Source organism: Etheostoma cragini, chromosome 9, assembly GCF_013103735.1.
Source record: "Etheostoma cragini isolate CJK2018 chromosome 9, CSU_Ecrag_1.0, whole genome shotgun sequence".
Lineage (NCBI taxonomy): Eukaryota > Metazoa > Chordata > Actinopteri > Perciformes > Percidae > Etheostoma > Etheostoma cragini.
Window position 1 is genome coordinate 17,251,582 of NC_048415.1, and position 16,861 is coordinate 17,268,442.

Below are 16,861 nucleotides of genomic sequence, written 5' to 3' on the forward strand. Positions count from 1 at the left end.
TTTTAACACCAAACAAAATAACAGAAATATGTATTATATGTCTCTACCTGGAAGATGGCAGTAAATTAATTACATACTATTAAACTGCTAATTAAAAAAAGTGGAATATTATCTATCACATTTCCTTTTTCATAACAAATCATAGTCGAAACCCATACATCTTTGGTACATGTTATGGCTGACCCCTCACAGGTCTTACACTATGAGCTGCTTCCATCAGGTTGACATGACAGGGTCCCAAATAAGCATAAAAGATACCTCAACAGATATAAAAACGTATGTATTTCCATATCAGTAAATCTCTCAAACTCGGGCCATAAAGTATGAGGAGGTGTGGAATGACTTTATTGTTTGCACTTGTGTTGCATACTGTATTGTATGTGTCTAATGACCTGTGTCTGTCCATGTATGTATATATTACATGTATTTTTATGTGTCAGCCTTTTGTCCAAGACAAATCTCCCTTGGGACAAATAACCAAATTTTGATATTGGTGGCTTTGCTTGCGTATCATGTAGAGCACAGTGGTCTGCTGAAGAGCTACTGTGCAGTTTTCAGCCTGACTCAACTCAAGTCAATACAGTAAGGATACAGTTTTAAGAAATGGGCCAGCTCTGATGTACATTATCCACAGATCCATCTAGTTGGTTAAATTGATGGGTTGGGTGACTGGGGGTTTAGTAGAGGGGTGTCTTTGAGAATCGCTTTTCCAACAATGGATCAGGTTTGACCACATTTCATCATGTTCATGGTAAAAAGTCCATTCTTTCCCTGACTGGATGCGGGTAAATAAGAGAGAATGGGCTCATTGTTGTGGAAGGGGCTGGATAGTGGTAGGCTGGATGATGTGTTTCTTTGCTTAGCGCCGTAAAAGGAAACACATGTGTGCTTGTAGCATTGTTAATAAGCTGTACTGTGGAATACCCCAGTGACCAGATGTTATGGACAAATGTCAAACAAATGCTCTTACTCCACTCTTGGAACGGTCCAGAGAAAAACTGTTAGGAGTGTCGCTGTGGGGAGAACAGAGCCCCAATTACACGTGATAAATAGTTTGCAGGGCCCTCATAAGGATCCCCAAGAGGACAGGCACATGCACGTTTATTGACATACAGTATCTAAGTTTGAAATCATAACATGTATAATGCCAGCCATAATTTAAGTGGCGGGATAGGCATAAGGTGTTAAAAGACGTAAGTCACACACAGATAAAGCTGTTATCTGTCCACTTGGCTCGTCACTGTCAATGAACTAGATGGTTGTGATAATGCAGTAGAATGTTTCCAACCACAAAATCTAAATGTGTAATTGATTTTCATTGTGGATGGATGGACAGACAGACAGACAAAGAGAGACAGAACGAGAGATTGATACGGTTGGAATCATGATGAAGACAAAACCTTGGTGGACAACATTGGCTTTGTCATCTGTAACGTGAACACTTTGTTTTAAAAAATACACTCTTACCGGTCCAAATGACTCACAGCAACACTGACAGGTTTTTATTGCCTCTTGGCATCATAAAGTTATCACTTCTTGCTATTATACAACAAAATATGGATTATTCAAGATGGTTGATATCACAGCATGATCACAAAACCAAACTTGATTTACAATTTTAACAGGTTTACATGTTGATTCCCAAATTAAATGAACCCATGTTTATTGGATTCAAACGATAAAGAGCCTGTTGCACATATGTATAACGTGTTTACTAAGTGGAGATTTACACATTACTGAATTAAAATGGGATGTGAATAAAGCTTTGTGAATAAAGCATTATAACTACATTGGAATTAACTAAATAAAAGGGGTTGTACTGCACAAATACTGCCAGGTTTAACTGAACCTGCCAACCGAGCTACGTTAGCCTGATAATATATAGCTGTTAAACCCTTAAAGTGAAAAATTGAATATGATTGATACATTGATACACTCTTTCTCCAGTCAGTGTCTTGATTCGTGCACACCATGCAGTGCTATACATTGTTGGTTTGTAATGCTTTTTCTTTCTGCCTACTTCTAATATCCAGCTAAAGTACTGTCCCAGTCCCTGTGCTGAATTTACAGGTTCTTTGAAGGTAAATCTCCTGAGTAAAGGAAAGATGTGGTTGTTAATACAGTCACAGTGTGTACCTCAGCAACTTTAATGTTTTATTACAGAGAAATCCACTGACATACAGTACAGAGGTCAGCTGCCCTACTGATCCATAAGGCAGATGTCCCATTTCTCCAACTGACACAAGTTTCCTTAGGTTTAAGTTTCTTCTGCGTGGCGTGTGATCAACTCCAGTTGAAATGTGTCTTCAGTTGCCTCCATTACTGTTGGCAGTGAGAGAAACAGAAGCAATCTTGCATTGGCTCTGAGTTGGTACAGTGATCACTTACCCGCAATGTCCATGACTCAAAAAGGAGCGTGTGATCTTTTCATTTGGCTCCCCCTGACTGACAATGCATTCCCATTTGCTGAGTTACTGTTTTAAATTAACATTACAATCGCATTAGTACACAAAAAGAGTTAAAAAAAAAACATGGGCTCCAGCCTACAAATAGACACAACTGAGCCTATGCTTTGTTCTGAGGTTGTGTAATCTTGCAAACCAGATGGAGTTCTCTGTAAATGACTCAACATCACTTCTTGTAAACATTTGTTTTGTTTATTCTTATGTTAACATTGTGTGATTGACAGATTCGGCCCTGTCCTCACCTGGAGCAGGACGTCCTGAGTGACTGTCTTTCCATGCAGCACCTGCAGAGCTCCACCTCCTCGCAGCACCTCTACAACGGCAAAGATGGCTGTTCTCCTGGACTGGGCCAAGACATCTTCGCAGGTGCACGCAGGAAGCTGCTCTGTCATCTAACACCCTGATTATGTAACCGCTTCTCCTTATGAAAGCATTAAGTAATCTGATACTTTGTCAGCAGCAACAAGTCAGGTCTCTAGTCTCTCTCTCAGTGTTTCTTCCTTGTGTTTCACCCCCCCCCCCCACACACACACACACACACACACCACACCCCATAAATCTTTATTGGCAAGAGATTTGCAACACTAAATAACAACATTAAAGAAAACCGATTGTTCATGACGATGAAATACATTTATCCTTCATTTCCCCATGTTTCCCCCCTCCAGTTTGGCTTCTTGTAGTCCCAAGATATGTGTTGTTTTGATCACTGCCAATTACTAGCCATTGGGCCTGTGTCTGTGGCATTATTTCCTCACAACAGATTTGTATTTTTTTATTTTATATTGTTATTAATATAATTATTATAATAATTATTATAATTATTACTATAATTATTATATTACTATATATATTTAAAATTTCTTTTAACACTTTTCAAATGTTACACTTCAACAAAAGATGCTAGAATGTAAGTTAATTATGGCATAAATACCTCTTATCCTTTGCTTCTGGTCTTGAATACAATATACGATTTGACACGATTAGTAGCACCATCCTCTGTGGTTGAGCAACTCAAAATGTGAGTGAAAGAGACTGGCCATGTCTCAAAATATTGATGAGCCATGGAGTATTTGTTCCAAAACAGAAGAACAGGCCAGCAAGTGAAGTTTGACCGCCAACAATCCCAACACCTGGCAAGGCAATCACCGAGTCATGGTGGTCATCAACAGCCATGTCAACATTCCTGCAGATGTATTAGGGAGATTTTGTGCTTTCAGGCAGTAAAAATCATACTTAGGGCGCCTTTGGTCAAACACAAACAGATTAAACCACTATAATTTATCTTTAATTGCTTATACACATTTCATATTAACATTTCTGGACTCTACTCTGCTATTAAAGTTTAGCAGGAAGTTTGTTTGGTTTGTATTTCACAACCATATCATGTTAACCTGTCATCATGTCATACAAATGCTGCAAAACCCATTACAAACCCCTGCAAATGGAAACTTTTGTTCCTCACATGTGGCCTTTAAACTTTCATTTTTCTAATTGATGAATTTGACCTCCCCCACATGTCAACATTACTTTGGATTGGGACCAGGAGAGAGATAAATCAATTATAAACAATCTTAAAGACAAGATATTCCCCGTTTATGAACATATCTTTCCTTGTTTTCTGCCTGTACCCCATCCAGGCTCCCTCTTGCTCTCTGTTATTGTTGCTGGAACTCAGCGCACCATTGATGACCATGAACGCTCAACTTGTCTTTCAATGTCATACCGGGCCTCTGAGTCTTGGCTTTTTTCCCCTCAGCCTCCCTTTGTTTCCGAGTTGATGTTGCTTGCTATCTCGTTTTAAATGGTTTAAAGCCCCAACGAGCTCGCTCGTGACCCGATGCCAAAGCATTCAGGGATGCAGTGTTATTCAAGGCCAGCAAAGATGTTGCAGGTTGGCGTTCAGGATCCCCATTTACATGAGTTTTGTAATGTCTGTTGATATATTTTACAGGCATAAATAATCTTAGAAGACGGCCACACGTGAGGTCAGTTGAGGCTCGGTTTATTAGCTTTTCAACGTGCAAGAACATACCTCCACTTCCTGTCCTGTTCTTCTTCGGCTCCCTTAAGCCTAAGCTAGAACAATGACACCTTTAGGTAACTACCTGTCATTACAAGTTTCACTTTGCAGGCCCAATAGGATGTATGAAAGAGGTGGGGCAAAGTGGGCAACTATCCCATCATTAACACTTGTGGAGCATAAAATGAGTCATGCTTCCAGGCAGAGCTAAACTTGTTTTCCTGTTCTCCGGTTATAAGTCTGTTCTTATTCACATGGCTGCAGTGAGACTTACGAGAAGCCCCTCTCTGTTTTATAGAGCATAATTAGTGTTCCCTGATTAACCAGAGGAAGCACTTATCATAGTTATAGTGCAGAGGTTTACATGCTCCTGCTATTATACTGAATAACTGATATACCTCTCCATATTCTTCTCACACAGAGCTGTCTCCCTGAACTCCACCAGAGGCGCTTTAGAGCCAATAAACAACATCTTCAGAACATAATCCTCTACTAACCAGTAAAAAGTGCCATCAGATCCTCTCACTCTCCCCCCACAAGGAACTAGCGATGAAATTGAGGCAATCACAGCCATTATTTGTCGACTGTTTTGCCGGTCTGGTAGCAGATGTTGGGGCTAAAGGGGAAAACATTTAAGGTCGGTGATTGATGATTTGTGGGTAATGAATCAAGCTTGTAACCATTTTTAGAGTGCTGTCAGATCAGGCCCCAGCATGCTTCCACTTGAGAACAGCTGGACCTGGAAACGGCAAAACCAGGAGCACCAATCTTCTCCCTTCCTTTCATCTCCTCCTGTCCTCCCCTCTCATCGCTGGTGAATCTCTCAAGGCAACCGGCTCCCCACTCTCCTTGTGAATGCTGGGAAAGAAATCAGACAAATGAAGCTGAAGATGGAGAGAGTAGATTTATGTGTTGGAAGAACAAGTGGAGATCCAGTATAAGCTCTCTTAACAAGAATCAGTGTCTAGTTCTTGATTCACTGTGATTTCTTGTTTCTTTCTGGAGTAATATTTTCAGATTAAACCTGCAGAAACTTGTCAAGGCAGCTGATGGAAAGGTCTGATGTTATGCAGCGGATCTGTTGACTGATCTATGCAAGCGCAGCTCCAAAGACTGGTAGACAACATGCACACTGTGGTGACAAATTGACACTGATTTCAGGAAGATTGCACTCATGCACATATTGCTGAACACAAGCTGCTTCCTAAATGAAAAGACATACAGTATACTTATTTTTCCCAGTTTTATACGACTGCAAAATGACTACTTTTGGGTTTTGGGCTATGTGTCTGACAAAACACAACATTTTCAACTTGGCCATTGGAAATTTATTATGGCCATTTTTCACTAAGAATAAAAATAATTATTAATTGCAGCCTTAGTTTGCATTCTGAATAGGAAAAATGGATCAGTGTTAGATTTGAGTCCACAGCTTGAAACAGTAGAAAAGTTGGCAACATGCAGCCAGCTACATGAGAAAACAATGCCCCCCACAGTCCACTGTGTCAACAAAATGTTAATCAAATAGGATTACAAATACTCAGTGATTGAATAGTAAAAGACATATTGGACATTTTGGAACAGAGAGGAAATTATACTATTTTCTTTTATTCTGCACGATACCAGCAGTGTGAAAGCCATTTAAAAAAATGACACTAACAGTAACAGTTACAGTACATTAAACATACATATGTGCAGAAATACATGGCAAATACATCGACATGTACTCACACAACCATAAACGTGAGTGTCAGCGTGCACAAACACACAAAACAGAGGCTATACAGTAACCCTATTCCCGCTTTGAAATTCCCTACCGTTTTAAGTCACCGTTCACACACATGTAACATTTTAGTTTATTATCGTGTATTAAGAACAAACAGCTGAAAGGACGAACAAGGCCAATCCCCGCGGCAGCACAAAACAATGTACCCTAAATTACAAACAGCACAAACACAGAACATTTTCTTTTACAAAGCTCTCTGATTGGATGAAGGTTGTCAAAACAAAATCCTGTTGCCATGAAATGGTCTTTAATTTGCTCAAAGGAAAGATCGAGCTCAGGGCCCTAGAGTTTATTTGGCACATTTACTGAATTAGCTTTGTTTGTCTTTCAGGCCTGTACCCTGGCTCCAGCACCCCCCATCATAGTGCCTCAGTTGAGCTCCTCTCCCCTAACCCCAACCCCACCTCCGTCTCCACCACGGACCTGCCCTCCCGACAACACAGACTGGACCGGGACCTTGGCAGTCCTCATCACCTGTCCCCACTGGCTGCCATGGACGGCACAAGAGATGGGTGAGTCCATCATGGATGTATTCAGCTTTGGAGATGCGTCATATTTATTCTTGCCCTGTTAAAGTAGGCGGTGGCAGGAAATATTAAACCTGGTAAGAAGTGTACATTTCCCAATTAATGAGTGGATAATTCAACAAACAATCATGTCACAATCTTGTCTCATGACCAAAACATCTTCTGGTCGGCCTCTGCAGTAAAGTCACGTGACATCACAGTCTGGTAAGGTTAAACTTCTCTAGCTGAACATTCAATGGATAGGGCAATATTAAGGTAAATATGGTGCAAAATGTGAGAGCGCATAGATAGGGTGCAAAACTAATTTGTACCTGTGGACCTAGTCTGTGGAGCTCTGAGCCAAAGGGACGGGGAGGGACAGCAGGGTTTCCATCGCCAGATGAGGGACAACTCTGTCTGGCTTATTTATGTAGCATAAAAGCTAGTGTTAGCTAACTAGCAGCCAGCCCGCTTCTAAAAACTGTAAATAACTTTTAATTATCTCAACACTTTTAACAGTACAACTGAAACACTGGCGGTAAGGTCCAGGTTCCGCAGCAGCAGACGGACCCCCATTAGTGGGGCTCGGCCAGCGTGGAAACATTGCTAGAAAGCTTCGCTGCCAACCTCGACCAAATCTGATCGGAGCCTCAGCGGGACAAGGAGAGCTCCAGAGCTCACCGCCAGTGTTTCAGTTTGAGTGTTAAAAGTGTTAGGATAACTAAAATGTATTTCATTATAAGTGGGGTTAGTTTGCTAACGCTAGCTTTCTATTCCACCAAATAATCTCAAAAGTGCTCACATCACATCTACGCGCTCTCACATTTTGCAACATATTTACCTTTATAGGGCAAGAACATGAACAGGTTTTCTCAAACAAAACAGAATCCTTTTACTCATTAACATGTAGGTATGCATATAACTATACAAACACACACAGACCGGTTGAACTTTCTTCCTCTATACTTCCTGCTGACAGTATTATGATCCTCACACTGATTTTGACCCACTGCGCTTCCATTGTTTTTCACAAAATTATCATCCTGAATCAAGGCAGATCCTCAAGCCCAACCCACTTAGATCATGTTAGGTTAAGCCTCTCGGTGCTGCTGACAAACCCTTTTGGCTGTTTTATTGGAAATCAACTCAACTCCACAACCCCTTAAGACCTCCCCTTGTGGGAATAGGGGTTGTGCTGGTCACCACAGGGTCAATTTGACACATCACTAACTCTATTTCTGGCACTGAACTTGGTGTTCATAAGGTCCCCCATCTCTACTGGATACAACAGCATGAGCGCGATGACCAAACCGCTTGGCCGGACATGATTCACGCTTTAATGAGAGTAAACTGTGATAGGATCATCGTTTGGTGTTTATGTTGTGAGCTGTATTATCCTCAAATGACATGAACCAACACATTTGAAAACAGAGAAAATTATCAAACTATTCCCATTGTACAAATCTTCTCGTTTGAATTGTTTTACAGACAATCAGACACTTGATTTGTTGGGGGATCATACACCAAATGCAGACAATGTCCGGCATTAAATTATGCCATCTTAAACGATGATGTATCTTTGAGATAATTGTGAAAATGTGTTCAACTGGGGATATTTTTTAAGAGAAAGTAATATATCTGAATTTAGTATTATTTTGTAAGTGTGCCAATATTGCTTCATCATTGGGAAAGAAGAAAATGTATTGATTCAGTCCTGTTTTAAATTTCTTGTAAATGTAATGAAGAAATGTATTGCCTGTAACGAGAATACACAAATTATTGTATTGAAACAGTTTTAGAAAGCTACCCTTTGCTTTAGGTAATAGAGAGTATCCAAGTGTGTGTGTGTGTGTGTGTGTGTGTGTGTGTGTGTGTGTGTGTGTGTGTGCGTGCGTGCGTGCGTGGCTGCATGCGTGTGTTTGTGTGTATGTGAGGCACAGCATGTTTCCTATTAGTGCGCATGATTTCCCCCAAGAGCCAGCAGAGCTACAGAACCCGGGTGTCGTCAGGAGTCACAGTGTGTACTGTACTAAACAATGTGCCGAAAACCAGGGAGGTACAAAAGGAAAACAGATTTTAACAGTTTAATAACATTGAGAAAGAGTGGAATCAAGCATTGAAAACCCTGTGTTACAAAAGTTATCGTGTTACATAAACATGCTTTCTTTTCACTCTGTGGTCCGCTCTATGGGTGTCTGTATGTGTATATACACTTTTATGGGAGTGTATACAGTATAGGTGCATGACAGAATGAGGTTTGATGTCTTTATTACTCTAAGAGCTGTGCATGTATTTGTATTCCGTATGTGTGAGTGAGAGGAGTTTACATATAGTTATCCAGGAAACACACATGATTGCGTGTGATTGGGGTGTGAGGCACAGCAGACTGCTCGACTTCCAGCACAAACAGTGCAGCAGGCCAGCGCGGCAAAACCGTCTAGATGTAAACGTCCGAGCGCCACTCAGAGATGCCGGGTCGGCCTGGAAGCCTCTGGAAGGCGATGTGTTGTTTCAAGCCTTGAAAGCAGGAGAACGCGCCCGAAATGACGTTGCGGTTTCAGTGCCTCTTTCTCAACAGCATGCATAGTTCCCAGTGTGAGGAGAGAAATGGAAAGTGAAAAGGACCTGAGTAGGGGATGCTGTAACAGCGGTTACACAGGCAGGGTGACATTATTGGATGTGAGACCTCGGTCTGTTCCTTTGGGTGCTTGATGAGGAACATCTGAACATTGTGTGTGTGTGTGAAAATGGGAATGGTTGTCAGTGAGAATCCCCTTTTTCCTTAAGTGCCTATTATGCCATATAAGTAATCTCCCGTGCTCCTTTTCTAAGCTCCTACATACTTGTGACGTGATGACAATGCATTAAAATTGTAGCAATTTCAAAATTTACAGATTTCATCAAATCAAGATGTTTGACCTATAAAGCAGCCATAAATGAACACACACACATACTGTAGTGCCATATCTGTTCATCACCCAGTGAGGACAGAGGGTGGGGTGAGGAGTCAAAAAGCGAGTTGTGGCAGGGGACCTGCAGTACAACCAGCCGGGCATGAAACGTCTACTCACATTTGCCTGAAGATGGAGCATTTGATTTACATGTTTAAAGCCTTGAGTATACAGGCTGCTGCCAAAGTCAATATCAGTGCCGCACTTGTTTTTCCCAAACGGTTTAGCAGGACATTAAACATTTTGACAAAATTATCAAACTAACCTGCCTCTAGTGTGGCAGCCTCTGACCTCATAGCTAAATGTGTTTACTTTGGCTCAAATGGGCCATTTAGAGTCTTTTACTTTGTAAATACCAGTGTCATTTTTCTGAAGCTAATATTAAAATATGCCAGTTTAAATACATTTGGCGATCGGCATGGCGAGTGCTTGTGTGAGTGAGAGTGTGTCTCTAAGGCCTCTCTCATAGCTGTTCGATGATGCCGGCCCGTGCTCACAGAGAGATGGGTGGTAAATGTTGTCATTCACTGCCTCAGCCATATGTGGTTATATAATTGCGGAGGAGAGAGTCTACAGCTTTTACTTGCGTATTGATATTAGAGCCCCTCTGCAAATATTAGTCTGAGGTGGTTTGATACCTCAGCAGTGATTGACACAGGCTAATTGAATTAGAGTGGCAGCACAGAGCTACATTAAGAGTTCCTGCTCTGAAGGGGGACGTTCACAACACGTAACTCTACACTCTCTGTCTTGCAGCCATTATCATTCTACAATGATCCAGAACAAGTATCAATCTCACAGCCAGAACAGAAATACTTTTGAGGTTGTCGCTCATGACAGTATGTGGTCAGTCACTTATTTTGTAGTGCTCGGTTATTAATGTGTAGTCTTCAATTAACCTGTCTACACAAACGGTTAACTCACAGAAAAATTGGATGATTTGCTGTCAAATTCCTTTGGAAAGGACTGTGATTAAAGATGGATCCTTTGTGTTGAGGGCATTTATCTTTTTCTGGGACTAAGGGGGAGCTTTTGGGGCTCCAAAACATATCCCAAGCCCTGGCTATGCTCTTCACACTGGGGCCTGCAGGGCTGGCTTAGCTTTAGATTAGCTTTAGCCAAGATGCTGTAGTCTGTCTCCCAAGCACAGCATTAGCTTGCTAACCAGAACCATAAGTGTTCCCACCGATCTGCGCCAAAGAAGCCCCCATCATCCATCAGAGGGGCTTAATGGTCAGAGAGATGAGAGGCGAGACAGAGGGTGTTTGTGGAGAACGTAGGGTCTGTGGAGGACAGGGTCTGATCCTCGCTCCCTAGTGGGATAGCTAGCTTCAGGTGTAGGAAGACGAACGAGGAGCAGAGCAGGACGGCTCATGAATCTTTAGGTTTTCTTTCCGTCCCATCATTTCTCAGTAAAAGACAAAGAGCCCAGACTGCAAGGGCACCATCTCTTTAACACAAGAGTGCATCAACATGAAGTAATGTTCCTGGACAATGGTCACAGGCAACATCCATGTCCGCTTACCAAAACACAATTCATTTTGTCTGCACTTGAGGGCACTCATGTGGATTCAGGGCAAATAGTCTAAGTTGAGTCCTTTTCATCTTCTTGTTGTAAGATCGGTGTTTAGTCTTGAACTTCTGTGCTAAATCAAAACGTATTCCCAGAATGACATCAGCGTTCCCACATTACTCACAGAAACATTTACTGGGTCACTGAAGTCAAAGTCACTGAGCTGTGTTCTCGCAGTGAGCAAAGAATGAGGTCTTATAAACCTACTAGCTCATCACATCCCTCTCCTCCCGGCAATATCGTCACGCAATAAAGGTCACAACCATCTGTTATAGTAGACAGGACACAAGGGTATTTTACACATCTGTCCACACTCTCTCTAACCTCTAAACCTTCTGAATATTTATTAAATTTAGTCCATCAATCTGATTGCCTCACCTTAAAATCCCATCCAACTTTACCTTGAGGAATCAACAGGTCAGCGGTCAAATCTCCCTTTAATTGCAGTGGGACAAGAGTGGGCTGAAAAAAGCAGTAGTGCAGGATGGTCAATGAAGATGAATATTGGAGAAGAGATTAAGGTGACAAATGAAAGATTCCCCTCATACCTTGATCCTAAGTTGCTAGCAAGCTAAACACCAACGAGAGCAGGGCTGGGGGCAGCTGGCAGTGATTAGCTTATGATTCACTTTAGCTGCACATAGAGGCAGCTTGTAAAAATATGAACAGTATAACTGTTTCCTGAGTTTGTGCTGACAGCAGCTCCTGGGGGAATGCTGCTCTCTGGAAGGAACACATGGCCACGCACTGGGCCAGTGCCAACCCATGGATTAGCCACCCTTGCTAATAGCTAGCTTCTCCAAAGCTGGACTAACACAAGGTGCCACACAAACTTCCTCAGTTTTGTAGAGATGGACATGGTGTTTAAGTCCATATACAATCAAACACCTAAATATAATACCCAGATGAACATGTTGATGAGCTGTTTCTCCCAAATGCTTCAGTCCTACTGCATCAGCTCCATGTTAATGTTAATTCTGCAAAATGTGAGATTTGGAGTCCCTCATTCTTTCTCAAAATTATTAATAAGCAGTGGTGTCTGAAGCATTTAGAACTTTGACATAAAAGCAATACAACACTATAAACATATCCCATCATGATTAAAAGTATTTTTACTTGAGTAGTAAAAATTACTGGTAGCAAAATTTACCTAAAAGTCTTATTTAGGTGGCAAAATGGCCTATCTCCATGTTATATTGCATTGCTGGATTATTATTTGTGCTGTTAAACGATTCAAATGTTTAGTAGCGATTGATCGCATTAATGTTATAGTTAACTCGCGATTAATCGCAATGTTTTTCTTTTTTTCCTTTTAATGCTCTTAACAACATGATACGATACTTTTAAAACGGTGCCTGAACTGAAAGATGTATGTATATATATATATATATATATATATATATATCCAAATCCCTGTTGCAATTCGGTCCGGTAGATAACGGTCATTAGGGCACTGGTGCACCAAATGAAAACTCTTTGGATCTACACGATTCATGTGGATGACATTTTCCGATTCAAACGACGATTTTTGCTGGGGAGCAATTAGTTTGCAGCTATGTTACTACTCTTTGGCCGCCCAAACAAGTGTGTGCGGCGTGCCTGTTGTTTTGTTACCGGTCTAGCTAGATCTGATGTAGTGTTATGGTTTTTCTAACGTTACTAGTTGTTGCAACATGTGAAAAAAACTATAAAGTTTGCTAGGCCAAAAAGAACGTTAATCTCGCAATAAAAAAATTGACGTTAAAATGGGTTTGGGTTAATGCTGTTAATAACACGTTTCACTGACAGCACTAATTATTCTTACTGAATATTTAGCTGGTTGATGGAGCTTATTTTACTAATTTATATAACGTTGGGTATTTCAGTTTTTAAGAATACATCATATTTTATAAGCTTGCATCTAACTGAATGGAGTAAAAAGTTTCCCTCAGATATTTGGTGGAGTACAAACATAGAGTTGTATAAAAGAGAAGTACTCAAGTGAAGTATCTCAAAACTGTACTTATAGTTGGTACAACTTTTAAGGAAATGTTCTGAGTTACCCTTCACCACTGGTCGGTATAATAGAAACTCTAGATTTAGATGGCCGATGCCATATCTTCATTTGTTTTTGGCTCATGTGTTCATGAGACAGGCAAACAAAAGGAAGAAATGCAGGAGCAAAATTGTGACCTCTCTTATAGGTTGGGTCAGTGGTAGAGCGGGAGCACATGTACTGAGTGACCATTTATTGTATGTCTTCCCCCTTTCTCACCTAACTGTCCTTTCAAAAATTAGAGGCATAAAAGCCCAAAAAAGAGTATTACGGTTTCAAGATGATCTCAATTGTCATAGTCAAAGACATAAACATTGTGGGCCTAAGCTATGTCCTACAGCTCTGTAATGTTCAATAAATGTAGCATGGAGGCAAGAACGCGCCGCAGCTTCTCACACTTTCATTTGACATTGTTTACCATCTTCCTTCATTGGCCGCTCTCTGCCAAATACCCTTCACAAAGCCACTGCCAGCTACTGAGTGGTGGGTGGGACGTCCCTCATGCATGAAGCAGTAGGTCATGTAGTAGGCTCCAGCCAGGCCAGCAGTTTGCAGTCATCTGAGGGCTCAGCTGCCTCCAGAAACAATGTCCTCACATTCATATGGCGCTTAGTGCAAACCATATGCTTCAACAGCACAGCGGTGCATGGTAACACAACAGCAGTTTATGTGTTGGCATTCCTGATATGCAGTCTTAAGAGGGTGCTAAATAGCTGTTGAGTATTGGGGAAGGTGATTGGCCAGCTCTGTCTTTAAATGCCTGTCAACTGGCAATCAGTCTGGATTTGGACCACGTTGCTGTTCCATTCCAGTTAATGTCAAGTGTACAACTTTACGTCATTAGATCGATGTTTTTTTTCAGTAAATTGTTAACTTTCACATTAACGTTTAAGTGGTTCTTACTGCTCCTGGCTAAATATGTCACCATAATCCTGTGAAGGTGTGAACAAGACGCATATTAAATAACTCTTAAAGCATGAAGACTAGCCTGAAGATTTATACTAGAGTGTTTCTGAATATGCCACACTATTCCTTTATAGTGATTAAGTTCAGACTTGTGCCATGTTAACAGAAGCCAACTCATGTTTCAGGCAGATACTGTACATCTATCTCTCCCCTTTCGTATTTAGCTGTCCTGTTCAGTAAAGGGGGAATAATAATCTTTAAAAGATAAGTTTTGTTGAAAAGTTAAAAAAAAGTTATAATATAGTATGTTCTATGATAAAAATCATAGTATAGCATGTCAAAAATAGTGATTAAAAGGTCATAGTTTAAAAAAGTGATAAAGTCATTTTAAAGTGTGTTCAAAAACATCGTAGTATAGTATGTTGACAAAAGTGATAAATAAGTCATAGTATCGTATGTAAAAAAATATTGCTAGAAAAGTCTGATTACATTATGCCGAAAAAAGTCATGGTATAGTATGTTTAAAAAATTGTTAGAAAAGTCATATGATATTATGCCAACATAGTATAACATGTCAAAAAAAGTAATAAGTAAGTAATTGTATAACATGGCGAAAACAAACACAGTGGCTTGAATTAGTTTACACACTCATGCTAAAGTTGATTAAAAAGAGGAACAAAGAAACATCATTTTTATTTTGAAAGACCAGTTATTTCATTGATTTCAGTTAGCTTAATAGATAGTTTGATTTGCATTGAGACATAATCTTATGGAAAGTTGCCCATGCCTATCTCCATATATGGTGAAGCATATGTGATGATGTGGGGCTATTTTAATACCAAAAGCAAAGTGAACTTTATCAGGATGCATAGTATACTGGATCCATGATATAACTGGCCTCTAAAAAAAACTCTGCCTGCTTCTATGGGAATTTAACGTAGGGATGTGCATACTTATGCCCCCTGTATTTTAAGGAAGAACATTTATTTATTTACAATACAGTATTGATTCAGAAATGTTTTTTTATTCCTCTTTTTAATCAACTCTAGCACGGGTGCGTAAACTTATACAAACAACTGTAATTCATTGTATAACATGTCAAAAAAAAGTACTAAAAACTCATAGTACAGTATGTCAAAAAAGTGATAAAAAGTCATAGAATAGCATGCCAAAAAAGTGATAAAAAAGTCATGGTATAGCATGTTGAAAGAAGTCATAATATACTGTAGTATGTAGAAAAACGTGATAAAATGTCATAGTATAGTATGTAGAAAAACGTGAAAAGTCATAGTATAGCATGTCGATATTAGTCATAGTATAGTATGTTGAAAAAAGCCATTAAAAAATCACAATATAGTATGTCAAAAATAATTATAGTATAGCATGTCAAAAAAGTGATGAAAAAGTCATAGTATAGCATTTTGAAAAATAGTAAATACATAGTATGTAAAGAAAAGTGATAGAAAAGTCATAGTTCAGTATATTGAAAAAGTGATATAAAAAACTTGTATTCGTATAGTATAGCATGTTGAAAAAAGTAATAAATAAGTCATACAGCATGTAGAAAAAAGCAATAGTATAGTATGTTAAAAAATAAAAGTCCTAGTATGGCATAGTATAGCATGTCGAAAATAGGCATAGTCTAATATGTCAAAAAAGTGACAAAAAAGTCTAAGTATAGTATTTTTGAAAAAAAGTGATAGAAAAGTGATAGTAAAGCATGTCAAAAATAGTTATAGTATAGTATGTCGAAACAAGTAAAAAAGGCTTATCATAGTATTTCAAAAAAAGGAATGAAAAAGTCATAGTATAGTCTTTCAAAAAATTATATATTAGTCATAGTATAGTATTTTAAAAAGAAGTCATAATATGGTATGTTGAAAAAAGTGATAGAAAAGTCGTAGTATAGTATGTCAAAAAAAGTAATAGAAAAGTAATATTCTTTTATATCGAACAAAGTCATAGTAAGGCATTTCGAAAGAAAGAATAAGTCATTGTATAAAATGTCAAAAAAATTAATAAATAAGTCATGTAGCATCTTGAAAAAAGTAATAGTATTGGATGTTGAAAAAAGGAATTAAAAGTCATAGAGCTTGTCAAAAAAAGTTACAGTATAGCATGTAAAAAAAGTGATAAAAAAGTAATATGTAAAAAGACAATGTCAAAAAGTTATGGTATTTCGAAAGAAATCATAGCATGGTATGTTGAAAAAAGTGATAAAAAAACAGTATATCATGTCGAAAAAGGAGATGAAAAAGGTATAGTATAGTATTATGACAAAAAAAAGTCATAGATGGGCATAGTATATGGCATGTTGAAACTAGTCATAGTATAAAATGTCAAAAAAGTAATGAAAGGTCATAGTATAGTATGTCAACAAATGTGAGAAAAAGTCATAGTATAGCATGTTGAAACCTTTCGTAGTCTAATATGTCAAAAAAAGTGACAAAAAAGTCATAGTATTGTATTTTGAAAAATTGTATATAACTCATAGTATAGTATGTCAAAAAGTCGTGGTGTAGTATATTGAAATACTGATAAAAAGTCATAGTATAGTATGTCGAGAAAAGTGATAAAAAGTCATAGTATAGTGTGTTTAAAAAAAGTGATAAAAAG

General features: G+C 39.1%; 1 protein-coding gene across 2 annotated transcripts in view; it reads left to right on the forward strand.

Moving 5' to 3' along the window:
- Positions 1-16,861, forward strand: part of LOC117950219 (zinc finger protein GLIS1) — a 76,590-nt gene that overhangs the window by 52,602 nt on the left and 7,127 nt on the right. For both annotated transcript variants that reach the window (XM_034881016.1, XM_034881018.1), the window contains exons 7-8: positions 2,690-2,831; positions 6,606-6,786. In XM_034881016.1, coding sequence (XP_034736907.1) covers positions 2,690-2,831; positions 6,606-6,786 — 323 coding nt within the window. The remainder of the gene's footprint in view (positions 1-2,689; positions 2,832-6,605; positions 6,787-16,861) is intronic.